This window comes from Oncorhynchus gorbuscha, unplaced genomic scaffold (assembly GCF_021184085.1).
Source record: "Oncorhynchus gorbuscha isolate QuinsamMale2020 ecotype Even-year unplaced genomic scaffold, OgorEven_v1.0 Un_scaffold_5254, whole genome shotgun sequence".
Classification (NCBI taxonomy): Eukaryota; Metazoa; Chordata; class Actinopteri; order Salmoniformes; family Salmonidae; genus Oncorhynchus; species Oncorhynchus gorbuscha.
This window is the reverse complement of record NW_025749101.1, coordinates 14249-27563: the sequence shown is the minus strand read 5'-3', so window position 1 is coordinate 27563 and position 13315 is coordinate 14249. Positions and strand designations below refer to the sequence as shown.

At 48.1% G+C, this 13315-nt stretch overlaps 1 protein-coding gene across 1 annotated transcript; it reads left to right on the top strand.

Moving 5' to 3' along the window:
- The first annotated feature begins 2588 nt into the window (after nucleotides 1-2588).
- LOC124029022 (deoxyribose-phosphate aldolase-like) lies at nucleotides 2589-4619 on the top strand. Its single transcript, XM_046340888.1, has 3 exons — nucleotides 2589-2702; nucleotides 3009-3158; nucleotides 3654-4619. Exons 1-3 carry the CDS (start codon nucleotides 2658-2660, stop codon nucleotides 3708-3710), a joined length of 252 nt encoding a protein of 83 aa, XP_046196844.1. The 5' UTR covers nucleotides 2589-2657; the 3' UTR covers nucleotides 3711-4619.
- Nucleotides 4620-13315: the final 8696 nt, after the last annotated feature.

Here is a 13315-nt window from a genome sequence, read left to right as displayed (position 1 = left end):
ATGCAGTCTCTCCTTCACTGCAGCCGAGGTGAGTAAGACATTTAAACGTGTTAACCCTCGCAAGGCTGCAGGCCCAGACGGCATCCCCAGCCGCGCCCTCCGAGCATGCGCAGACCAGCTGGCCGGTGTGTTTACGGACATATTCAATCAATCCCTATACCAGTCTGCTGTTCCCACATGCTTCAAGAGGGCCACCATTGTTCCTGTTCCCAAGAAAGCTAAGGTAACTGAGCTAAACGACTACCGCCCCGTAGCACTCACTTCCGTCATCATGAAGTGCTTTGAGAGACTAGTCAAGGACCATATCACCTCCACCCTACCTGACACCCTAGACCCACTCCAATTTGCTTACCGCCCAAATAGGTCCACAGACGATGCAATCTCAACCACACTGCACACTGCCCTAACCCACCTGGACAAGAGGAATACCTATGTGAGAATGCTGTTCATCGACTACAGCTCGGCATTCAACACCATAGTACCCTCCAAGCTCGTCATCAAGCTCGAGACCCTGGGTCTCGACCCCGCCCTGTGCAACTGGGTACTGGACTTCCTGACGGGCCGCCCCCAGGTGGTGAGGGTAGGCAACAACATCTCCTCCCCGCTGATCCTCAACACGGGGCCCCACAGGGTGCGTTCTGAGCCCTCTCCTGTACTCCCTGTTCACCCACGACTGCGTGGCCACGCACGCCTCCAACTCAATCATCAAGTTTGCGGACGACACAACAGTGGTAGGCTTGATTACCAACAACGACGAGACGGCCTACAGGGAGGAGGTGAGGGCCCTTGGAGTGTGGTGTCAGGAAAATAACCTCACACTCAACGTCAACAAAACTAAGGAGATGATTGTGGACTTCAGGAAACAGCAGAGGGAACACCCCCTATCCACATCGATGGAACAGTAGTGGAGAGGGTAGCTAGTTTTAAGTTCCTCGGCATACACATCACAGACAAACTGAATTGGTCCACTCACACTGACAGCGTCGTGAAGAAGGCGCAGCAGCGCCTATTCAACCTCAGGAGGCTGAAGAAATTCGGCTTGTCACCAAAAGCACTCACAAACTTCTACAGATGCACAATCGAGAGCATCCTGGCGGGCTGTATCACCGCCTGGTACGGCAACTGCTCCGCCCTCAACCGTAAGGCTCTCCAGAGGGTAGTGAGGACTGCACAACGCATCACCGGGGGCAAACTACCTGCCCTCCAGGACACCTACACCACCCGTTGTTACAGGAAGGCCATAAAGATCATCAAGGACATCAACCACCCGAACCACTGCCTGTTCACCCCGCTATCATCCAGAAGGCGAGGTCAGTACAGGTGCATCAAAGCTGGGACCGAGAGACTGAAAAACAGCTTCTATCTCAAGGCCATCAGACTGTTAAATAGCCACCACTAACATTGAGTGGCTGCTGCCAACACACTGTCATTGACACTGACCCAACTCCAGCCATTTTAATAATGGGAATTGATGGGAAATGATGTAAATATATCACTAGCCACTTTAACAATGCTACCTTATATAATGTTACTTACCCTACATTATTCATCTCATATGCATATGTATATACTGTACTCTTACAACATCGACTGCATCCTTATGTAACACATGTATCACTAGCCACTTTAACTATGCCACTTTGTTTACTTTGTCTACACACTCATCTCATATGTATATACTGTACTGATACTCATCTATACTGTATGCTGCTCTGTACCATCACTCATTCATATATCTTTATGTACATATTCTTTATCCCCTTACACTGTGTATAAGACAGTAGTTTTGGAATTGTTAGTTAGATTACTTGTTGCTATCACTGCATTTTGTCGGAACTAGAAGCACAAGTATTTGCATACACTCGTATTAACATCTACAACTATGTGTATGTGACAAATAAAATTTGATTTGATTTGAGATGAAATATGACATTTACATCAGTATTCAGGCCTTTTACTCAGTTACTTTGTTGAAGCACCTTGGCAGTGATTACAGCATTGAGACTTCTGGGTTTTGACGCTACAAGCTTGGCACACCTGTATTTGGGGAGTTCTCCCTTCTTCCTCTGCAGATCCTCTCAAGTTCTGTCAGGTTGGATGGGGAACAATTGCTCCCCAGATATTTTCATGTCTCTCCAGAGATATTTGATCAGGTATCTAGTCTGGGATCTGGCTGGGCCAGCAAACATTTCTAAAAAAAACCTGTTTCGCTTTGTCATTACGGGGTTATATCTAGGAAAACCACAGTGTTACCTCTGCTTCCAGCTCACATTCTCAAACACGTACATCCCCTGAACGCGTAATAATATTATTATTATTTCTCTCTTTCTCTCTTTTTCCCTCTCTTTTTCCCTCTCTTTTTCCCTCTCTTTTTCCCTCTCTTTTTCCCTCTCTTTTTCCTCTCTACTGTGTGAAGGTTGATGAGGATTTAGTGTTTTTACATTTAACAACAATAACAAAATAATAATAACAAAATGTGTAAAAAAAAAGTCCAGGGTTCTGGATACCTCCCCAAATGCTCTGTAGGTCCGTTGGTGGAATGAGGTCGTCTTTTTAACAACGTCTGTGTGTGTGTTTGTGTTACAACAGGGTCGGACTTCATCAAGACGTCAACAGGGAAGGAGTCTGTCAACGCTACCTACCCTGTCGCCATAGTGATGGTCAGAGCCATCCGGGACTACTTCCTGAAGACTGGACATAAGGTATGGCTCTTAGTGTGTGTGTGTGTGTGTGTGTGTGTGTGTGTGTGTGTGTGTGTGTGTGTGTGTGTGTGTGTGTGTGTGTGTGTGTGTGTGCTTTTTTTCAGATTCCATTCAGTCAAGTTAGCTGAATGAACTCAGTTGTAATCGATGCCGTTCAACATCAGATATATGTCGTCACCTAAAACCCGATTGAAATGAACCATGTTCCCTGATGAATGGCCCTCCGTCCCTCGTGAAGTTGTGTGGTCGCCTCTCTGACCTTTACAGCCGTTGTTCCTGTGTCCTGTGACTCGTACACCCCACTAGGTTGGTTTTAAGCCTGCTGGTGGGATCCGTACAGCCAAGGAGTCGTTGGTGTGGCTGACTCTGATGAAGGAAGAGCTGGGAGACGAGTGGCTGAGCCCTCGCCTCTTTAGACTGGGGGCTAGTAGCCTGCTGGCTGACATAGAGAGACAGGTACACACACACACACACACACACACACACACACACACACACACACACACACACACACACACACACACACACACACACACACACACACACACACACACACACACACACACACCTATAACGTGACCGATTAGTGCTGAGCCCTCGCCTCTTTAGACTGGGGGCTAGTAGCCTGCTGGCTGACATAGAGAGACAGGTACACACACACACACACACACACACACACACACACACACACACACACACCCTCCATCCAACACACGTCCCATAACGTGACCGATTTAGTGCTGAGAGTGGAAAGGCTTGGTACTGTAGGAGACCATAATGGTTTAGTTTGTCCATTAGTCATGACCTTTTAACCTTATACATGTCAGTGTTCTCCTAATAACAACGGGGTCACAGCGGGGTCATATTGAAATGATTTACCTGTCATCCTCTTTCATCTTCCGTTTTTACTTCCTGTTTCTCTCTTCTTCTTCTTCTCTTTTTCTCCTCCAGATCTACCATCACGTGACTGGTCGCTACGCAGCCTATCACCAGATGCCCATGGCCTGAAACCACGGTTACCATTTCCAAAGTGACCAATTCCGAAACCTCACCCGAACCAGCCTATCGCTGTGCAAGATACCTCTGTTGTTGGACTTGGAGAGAGAGCCTGATGTTTTACTGTGTACCAGACATGCAGTACTACTGGTATATCTGTCATTTTACTTTGTACAGTACTACTGGTATATCTGTCATTTTACTGTGTACAGTACTACTGGTATATCTGTCATTTTACTGTGTACAGTACTACTGGTATATCTGTCATTTTACTGTGTACAGTACTACTGGTATATCTGTCATTTTACTGTGTACAGTACTACTGGTATATCTGTCATTTTACTGTGTACAGTACTACTGGTATATCTGACATTTTACTGTGTACCAGACATACAGTACTACTGGTATATCTGGCATTTTACTGTGTACAGTACTACTGGTATATCTGGCATTTTACTGTGTACAGTACTACTGGTATATCTGACATTTTACTGTGTACAGTACTACTGGTATATCTGTCATTTTACTGTGTACCAGACATGCAGTACTACTGGTATATCTGTCATTTTACTGTGTACAGTACAGTACTACTGGTATATCTGACATTTTACTGTGTACAGTACAACTGGTATATCTGTCATTTTACTGTGTACAGTACTACTGGTATATCTGACATTTTACTCTGTACAGTACTACTGGTATATCTGTCATTTTACTGTGTACAGTACTACTGGTATATCTGTCATTTTACTGTGTACCAGACATGCAGTACTACTGGTATATATGTCATTTTACTGTGTACAGTACAGTACTACTGGTATATCTGGCATTTTACTGTGTACAGTACTACTGGTATATCTGTCATTTTACTGTGTACAGTACTACTGGTATATCTGACATTTTACTGTGTACAGTACTACTGGTATATCTGACATTTTACTGTGTACAGTACAGTACTACTGGTATATCTGACATTTTACTGTGTACAGTACTACAGTACTACTGGTATATCTGACATTTTACTGTGTACAGTACTACTGGTATATCTGGCATTTTACTGTGTACAGTACTACTGGTATATCTGACATTTTACTGTGTACAGTAATACTGGTATATCTGTCATTTTACTGTGTACAGTACTACTGGTATATCTGACATTTTACTGTGTACAGTAATAATGGTATATCTGTCATTTTACTGTGTACCAGACATGCAGTACTACTGGTATATCTGTCATTTTACTGTGTACCAGACATGCAGTACTACTGGTATATCTGTCATTTTACTGTGTACAGTACAGTACTACTGGTATATCTGACATTTTACTGTGTACAGTACTACTGGTATATCTGACATTTTACTGTGTACAGTACTACTGGTATATCTGACATTTTACTGTGTACAGTACTACTGGTATATCTGACATTTTACTGTGTACAGTACTACTGGTATATCTGACATTTTACTGTGTACAGTACTACTGGTATATCTGTCATTTTACTGTGTACCAGACATGTAGTACTACTGGTATATCTGTCATTTTACTGTGTACCAGACATGCAGTACTACTGGTATATCTGTCATTTTACTGTGTACCAGACATGCAGTACTACTGGTATATCTGGCATTTTACTGTGTACCAGACATGCAGTACTACTGGTATATCTGTCATTTTACTGTGTACAGTACTACTGGTATATCTGACATTTTACTGTGTACCAGACATGCAGTACTACTGGTATATCTGTCATTTTACTGTGTACAGTACTACTGGTATATCTGACATTTTACTGTGTACCAGTCATGCAGTACTTCTGGTACATCTGCCTCTTTGTGCCTTGAGACAGCTAGCCAGTATGGTTTCATCTAGTCCCCATCCATACTACTGGTACATCTGCCTCTTTGTGCCTTGAGACAGCTAGCCAGTATGGTTTCATCTAGTCCCCATCCATACTACTGGTACATCTGCCTCTTTGTGCCTTGAGACAGCTAGCCAGTATGGTTTCATCTAGTCCCCATCCATACTACTGGTACATCTGCCTCTTTGTGCCTTGAGACAGCTAGCCAGTATGGTTTCATCTAGTCCCCATCCATACTACTGGTACATCTGCCTCTTTGTGCCTTGAGACAGCTAGCCAGTATGGTTTCATCTAGTCCCCATCCATACTACTGGTACATCTGCCTCTTTGTGCCTTGAGACAGCTAGCCAGTATGGTTTCATCTAGTCCCCATCCATACTACTGGTACATCTGCCTCTTTGTGCCTTGAGACAGCTAGCCAGTATGGTTTCATCTAGTCCCCATCCATACTACTGGTACATCTGCCTCTTTGTGCCTTGAGACAGCTAGCCAGCCAGTATGGTTTCATCTAGTCCCCATCCATACTACTGGTACATCTGCCTCTTTGTGCCTTGAGACAGCTAGCCAGTATGGTTTCATCTAGTCCCCATCCAAACAATGTGAAACTATGACGCTGAATGAATGGAGTGTTGATGAGTCCGTATTAATGAACCATTGTAGTTGTTTTGAGAGTACTATATTATAGACGACATAAAACTCTTAATTCAGTATTTCTATTGCTGTTGTAATGAAAGATTGCCACCCATTCTAATCATGACTGTCTGGACATTTTGTTGGGAGATGTTGAAGTGTGATTAAAGACCATCAAACATTATGGATTGTTATTCACATGAGATAAAGTCAGGAAACCGTATTGTGCATTAGGTTCTGACAAAATGGAGATTGGTCTTTGGAGCTCTGACCTACAGCTCTGACCTACAGCCTCTGACCTACAGCTCTGACCTACAGCTCTGACCTACAGCTCTGACCAACAGCCTCTGACCAACAGCTCTGACCAACCGCTCTGACCTACAGCTCTGACCTACAGCTCTGACCAACAGCCTCTGACCAACAGCTCTGACCAACAGCCTCTGACCTACCGCTCTGACCTACAGCCTCTGACCTACAGCCTCTGACCTACAGCCTCTGACCTACAGCCTCTGACCTACAGCCTCTGACCTACAGCTCTGACCTACCGCTCTGACCTACCGCTCTGACCTACAGCCTCTGACCTACAGCCTCTGACCTACAGCCTCTGACCTACAGCCTCTGACCTACAGCTCTGACCAACAGGGTAACTGTAATACGATATTAAAGGACAAACCGCTTTAGGGCCTGTGTGCCCTTTATCATGGTATCTCCACTATATAATCAGCTCAGTCTATTCATGTGAACAGTTTAGGGTGCTCCACCTGTCCCTCATGGTGTGCCTGCCTGTGTGCTGAGAATGTTCCGGACCGTTCTTCTTCTGGTCTAATTTCATTAGCTGGGAGCTCGGTGAACAAAGAGAGGTTTAATGAGGGGTTGAAAGGATCTGATTGAAACCGTTCTCAGTTTGGACGCGGCTTCGTTTTGAAGACTGAAGAAAACGTTCTTCCTCTTTTTCCTTCCCTCTCTTCTTCCGGGTCGTGACCTTGACGAGAACAAAGTAGAGAATCAATGAAATAACATCATTAATTGTGTAATGGGGGATGTAAGGAGGGAGTGGAGAAATCTGTCTGAGGGAGAGAGAGAGGGGTTGATGGAGAGAGGGGTTGAGGGAGAGAGGGGTTGAGGGAGAGCGAGGGGTTGAATCTGAGGGAGAGAGGGGTTGAGGGAGAGAGGGGTTGAGGGAGAGCGAGGGGTTGAGGGAGAGAGGGGTTGAGGGTGAGGGAGAGCGAGGGGGTTGAGGGAGAGCGAGGGGTTGAGGTAGAGCGAGGGGGTTGAATCTGAGGGAGAGAGGGGTTGAGGGAGAGCGAGGGGTTGAATCTGAGGGAGAGGGGTTGAGGGAGAGAGAGAGGGGTTGAGTCTGAGAGAGGGAGAGAGGGGTTGAGGGAGAGAGAGAGGGGTTGAGTCTGAGAGAGGGAGAGGGTTGAATCTGAGGGAGCGAGGGGTTGAGTCTGAGAGAGGGAGAGAGGGGGGTTGAGGGAGAGAGAGAGGGGTTGAGTCTGAGAGAGGGAGAGGGGTTGAATCTGAGAGAGAGCGAGGGGTTGAGTCTGAGAGAGGGAGAGAGGGGTTGAGGAGAGAGAGAGGGGTTGAGTCTGAGAGAGGGAGAGAGGGGTTGAGGGAGAGAGAGAGGGGTTGAGTCTGAGAGAGGGAGAGAGGGGTTGAGGAGAGAGAGAGAGGGGTTGAGTCTGAGAGGGAGAGAGGGGTTGAGGGAGAGAGAGAGAGGGGTTGAGTCTGAGAGAGGGAGAGAGGGGTTGAATCTGAGAGAGAGAGGGGTTGAATCTGAGAGAGAGAGGGGTTGAATCTGAGAGAGAGAGAGGTTGAATCTGAGAGAGAGCGAGGGGTTGAGGGAGAGAGAGAGGGGTTGAGGGAGAGCGAGGGGTTGAGTCTGAGAGAGGGAGAGGGGTTGAGTCTGAGAGAGGGGAGAGAGGGGTTGAGTCAGAGAGAGAGAGAGGTTGAGGGAGAGAGAGAGAGGGGTTGAATCTGAGAGAGAGAGAGAGGTTGAATCTGAGAGAGAGCGAGGGGTTGAGGGAGAGAGAGAGAGGGGTTGAGGGAGAGCGAGGGGTTGAGTCTGAGAGAGAGCGAGGGGTTGAGTCTGAGGGAGAGCGAGGGGTTGAGGGAGAGCGAGGGGTTGAATCTGAGAGAGAGCGAGGGGTTGAATCTGAGGGAGAGAGGGGTTGAATCTGAGGGAGAGCGAGGGGTTGAATCTGAGAGAGAGCGAGGGGTTGAGGGAGAGCGAGGGGTTGAGGGAGAGCGAGGGGTTGAGGGAGAGCGAGGGGTTGAGGGAGAGCGAGGGGTTGAGGGAGAGCGAGGGGTTGAATCAGAGAGAGAGAGAGGGGTTGAGGGAGAGCGAGGGGTTGAATCAGAGAGAGAGCGAGGGGTTGAATCAGAGAGAGAGAGGGGGTTGAGGGAGAGCGAGGGGTTGAATCAGAGAGAGAGCGAGGGGTTGAATCAGAGAGAGAGAGAGGGGTTGAGGGAGAGAGAGGGGTTGAATCTGAGGGAGAGAGGGGTTGAATCTGAGAGAGGGGGTTGAATCTGAGGGAGAGTGAGGGGTTGAATCTGAGAGAGAGCGAGGGGTTGAGTCTGAGGGAGAGCGAGGGGTTGAGTCTGAGGGAGAGCGAGGGGTTGAGTCTGAGGGAGAGCGAGGGGTTGAGGGAGAGCGAGGGGTTGAATCTGAGGGAGAGAGGGGTTGAATCTGAGAGAGAGAGAGGGGTTGAATCTGAGGGAGAGAGAGGGGTTGAATCTGAGGCAGAGTGAGGGGTTGAATCTGAGGGAGAGTGAGGGGTTGAATCTGAGGGAGAGTGAGGGGTTGAATCTGAGGGAGAGAGAGCAGTTGAGGGGAGAGAGAGGGGTTGAATCTGGAGGGAGAGAGGGGTTGAATCTGAGGGAGAGAGGGGTTGAATCTGAGGGAGAGTGAGGAGTTGAATTGAGGGAGAGAGAGGGTTGAATCTGAGGGAGAGAGGGGTTGAATCTGAGGGAGAGAGGGGTTGAATCTGAGGGAGAGTGAGGGGTTGAGTCTGAGGGAGAGAGGGGTTGAGTCTGAGGGAGAGAGGGGTTGAGTCTGTCGAGGGAGATAGAGGGGTTGAGTCTGTCGAGGGAGATAGAGGGGTTGAGTCTGTCGAGGGAGAGAGAGGGGTTGAGTCTGTCGAGGAGAGAGGGGTTGAGTCTGTTGAGTGAGAGAGAGGGGTTGAGGGAGAGAAAGGGGTTGAGTCTTTTGAGGGGTTGAGGAGAGAAAGGGGTTGAATCTGTTGAGGGAGAGAGAGAGAGGGATTGAATCTGAGGGAGAGAGAGGGGTTGAATCTGAGGGAGAGAGGGGTTGAATCTGAGGGAGAGAGGGTTGAATCTGAGGGAGAGAGAGGGGTTGAGTCTGAGGAGAGCGAGGGGTTGAATCTGAGGGAGAGAGGGGTTGAGTCTGTTGAGTGAGAGAGAGGGGTTGAGTCTGTTGAGGGGAGAGAGAGGGGTTGAGTCTGAAGGAGGGAGAGGGATTGAATCTGAGGGAGAGAGAGGGGTTGAATCTGAGGGAGAGCGAGGGGTTGAGGGAGAGCGAGGGGTTGAGGGAGAGCGAGGGGTTGAGGGAGAGCGAGGGGTTGAGGGAGAGCGAGGGGTTGAGGGGTTGAATCAGAGAGAGAGAGAGGGGTTGAGGGAGAGCGAGGGGTTGAATCAGAGAGAGCGAGGGGTTGAATCAGAGAGAGAGAGGGGTTGAGGGAGAGCGAGGGGTTGAATCAGAGAGAGAGCGAGGGGTTGAATCAGAGAGAGAGAGAGGGGTTGAGGAGAGAGAGGGGTTGAATCTGAGGGAGAGAGGGTTGAATCTGAGAGAGAGAGAGGGGTTGAATCTGAGGGAGAGTGAGGGGTTGAATCTGAGAGAGAGCGAGGGGTTGAGTCTGAGGGAGAGCGAGGGGTTGAGTCTGAGGGAGAGCGAGGGGTTGAGGGAGAGCGAGGGGTTGAGGGAGAGCGAGGGGTTGAATCTGAGAGAGAGAGAGGGGTTGAATCTGAGGGAGAGAGAGGGGTTGAATCTGAGGGAGAGCGAGGGGTTGAGTCTGAAGGGGTTCTGAGGGAGAGTGAGGGGTTGAATCTGAGGTTGAATCTGAGGTAGAGTGAGGGGTTGAATCTGAGGGAGAGAGAGCAGTTGAGGGAGAGAGAGGGGTTGAATCTGAGGGAGAGAGGGGTTGAATCTGAGGGAGAGAGGGGTTGAATCTGAGGGAGAGTGAGGGGTTGAATCTGAGGAGAGAGAGTGGTTGAGGAGAGAGAGGGGTTGAATCTGAGGGAGAGAGGGGTTGAATCTGAGGGAGAGTGAGGGGTTGAGTCTGAGGGAGAGAGGGGTTGAGTCTGTTGAGGGAGATAGAGGGGTTGAGTCTGTCGAGGGAGATAGAGGGGTTGAGTCTGTCGAGGGAGAGAGAGGGGTTGAGTCTGTCGAGGAGAGGGGTTGAGTCTGTTGAGTGAGAGAGAGGGTTGAGGGAGAGAAAGGGGTTGAGTCTTTTGAGGGGTTGAGGGAGAGAAAGGGTTGAGTCTGTTGAGGGAGAGAGAGAGAGGGATTGAGTCTGAAGGAGGGAGAGGGATTGAATCTGAGGGAGAGCGAGGGGTTGAATCTGAGGGAGAGAGGGGTTGAATCTGAGGGAGAGAGAGGGGTTGAGTCTGAGGGAGAGCGAGGGGTTGAATCTGAGGGAGAGAGGGGTTGAGTCTGTTGAGTGAGAGAGAGGGGTTGAGTCTGTTGAGGGAGAGAGAGAGGGGTTGAGTCTGAAGGAGGGAGAGGGATTGAATCTGAGGGAGAGAGGGGTTGAATCTGAGGGAGAGAGAGGGGTTGAGTCTGTTGAGGGAGAGAGAGGGGTTGAGTCTGTCGAGGGAGAGAGAGGGGTTGAGTCTGTCGAGGGAGAGAGAGGGGTTGAGTCTGTCGGGGGAGAGAGGGGTTGAGTCTGTCGGGGGAGAGAGGGGTTGAGTCTGTCGGGAGAGAGAAGAGTCTGTCGAGGGATCGAGAGTGTCTGTCGAGGGAGAGAGAGAAAGAGAGGTTGAGTCTGTCGAGGGAAAGAGAGGGGGAGTCTGTCGAGGAGAGGAGGTTGAGTCTGTCGAGGGAGAGAGAGGGGTTGAGTCTGTCGAGGGAAAGAGAGGGGTTGAGTCTGTCGAGGAGAGAGAGAGGGGTTGAGGGAGGAGAGAGAGGGGTTGAGTCTGTCGAGGAGAGAGAGGGGTTGAGTCTGTCGAGGGAGAGAGAGGGGTTGAGTCTGTCGAGGGAAAGAGAGGGGTTGAGTCTGTCGAGGGAGAGAGAGGGGTTGAGTCTGTCGAGGGAGAGAGAGGGGTTGAGTCTGTCGAGGGGTTGGAGAGAGAGAGGGGTTGAGTCTGTCGAGGAGAGAGAGGGGTTGAGTCTGTCGGGGTTGAGTCTTTTGAGGGAGAGAGAGGGGCTGAGGATGAGTGGCTGCGGTTCTGGACTTTCTGGAACCCGACGTGCCTTGGCTATTGATACAGAGATTTCTGCACATGTGCAGGATCTATTTTTTGTTATGTATCTGCTGCCCACAGCTTCTGCTCAGTGTTCCACTCTGCTGTCTAGATATCTTCTGCTCAGTGTTCCACTCTGCTGTCTAGATATCTTCTGCTCAGTGTTCCACTCTGCTCCACTCTGCTGTCTAGATATCTTCTGCTCGGTGTTCTACTCTGCTGTCTAGATATCTTCTGCTCGGTGTTCCACTCTGCTGTCTAGATATCTTCTGCTCAGTGTTCCACTCTGCTGTCTAGATATCTTCTGCTCAGCGTTCCACTCTGCTGTCTAGATATCTTCTGCTCGGCGTTCCACTCTGCTGTCTAGATATCTTCTGCTCGGCGTTCCACTCTGCTGTCTAGATATCTTCTGCTCGGCGTTCCACTCTGCTGTCTAGATATCTTCTGCTCGGCGTTCCACTCTGCTGTCTAGATATCTTCTGCTCGGTGTTCCACTCTGCCGTCTAGATATCTTCTGCTCGGTGTTCTACTCTGCTGTCTAGATATCTTCTGTTCGGTGTTCCACTCTGCTGTCTAGATATCTTCTGCTCGGTGTTCCACTCTGCTGTCTAGATATCTTCTGCTCGGTGTTCTACTCTGCTGTCTAGATATCTTCTGATTATCATCACCAATAGGAGACCGTCTAAAGCAGCAGAATAACTATGTAGATTATCATCACCAATAGGAGACAGCCTGAAGCAGCAGAATAACTATGTAGATTATCATCACCAATAGGAGACAGCCTGAAGCAGCAGAATAACTATGTAGATTATCATCACCAATAGGAGACAGCCTGAAGCAGCAGAATAACTATGTAGATTATCATCACCAATAGGAGACAGTTATTCTGCTTTAGACTGTCTCCTACTGGTGATGATAATCTACATAGTTATTCTGCTTTAGACTATGTAGATTATCATCACCAATAGGAGACAGTCTAAAGCAGCAGAATAACTATGTAGATTATCATCACCAATAGGAGACAGTCTAAAGCAGCAGAATAACTATGTAGATTATCATCACCAATAGGAGACAGTCTAAAGCAGAATAACTATGTAGATTATCATCACCAATAGGAGACAGTCTAAAGCAGAATAACTATGTAGATTATCATCACCAATAGGAGACAGTCTAAAGCAGAATAACTATGTAGATTATCATCACCAATAGGAGACAGTCTAAAGCAGCAGAATAACTATGTAGATTATCATCACCAATAGGAGACAGTCTAAAGCAGCAGAATAACTATGTAGATTATCATCACCAATAGGAGACAGTCTAAAGCAGCAGAATAACTATGTAGATTATCATCACCAATAGGAGACAGTCTAAAGCAGAATAACTATGTAGATTATCATCACCAATAGGAGACAGTCTAAAGCAGCAGAATAACTATGTAGATTATCATCACCAGTAGGAGACAGTCTAAAGCAGAATAACTATGTAGATTATCATCACCAATAGGAGACAGTCTAAAGCAGCAGAATAACTATGTAGATTATCATCACCAATAGGACACAGTCTAAAGCAGAATAACTACGTAGATTATCATCACCAATAGGAGACAGTCTAAAGCAGCAGAATAACTATGTAGATTATCATCACCAATAGGAGACAGCCTGAAGCAGAATAACTATGTAGATTATCATCACCAATAGGAGACAGTCT

Excerpts from the sequence above, each read along its gene's own strand:
- LOC124029022 (XM_046340888.1), top strand. The coding sequence starts at position 2,658 with ATGGTCAGAGCCATCCGGGACTACTTCCTGAAGACTGGACATAAG. Across the intron at positions 2,703-3,008 it reads TCCTGAAGACTGGACATAAG|GTTGGTTTTAAGCCTGCTGG; the intron begins GTATGGCTCTTA and ends ACACCCCACTAG. Across the intron at positions 3,159-3,653 it reads TGGCTGACATAGAGAGACAG|ATCTACCATCACGTGACTGG; the intron begins GTACACACACAC and ends TTTCTCCTCCAG.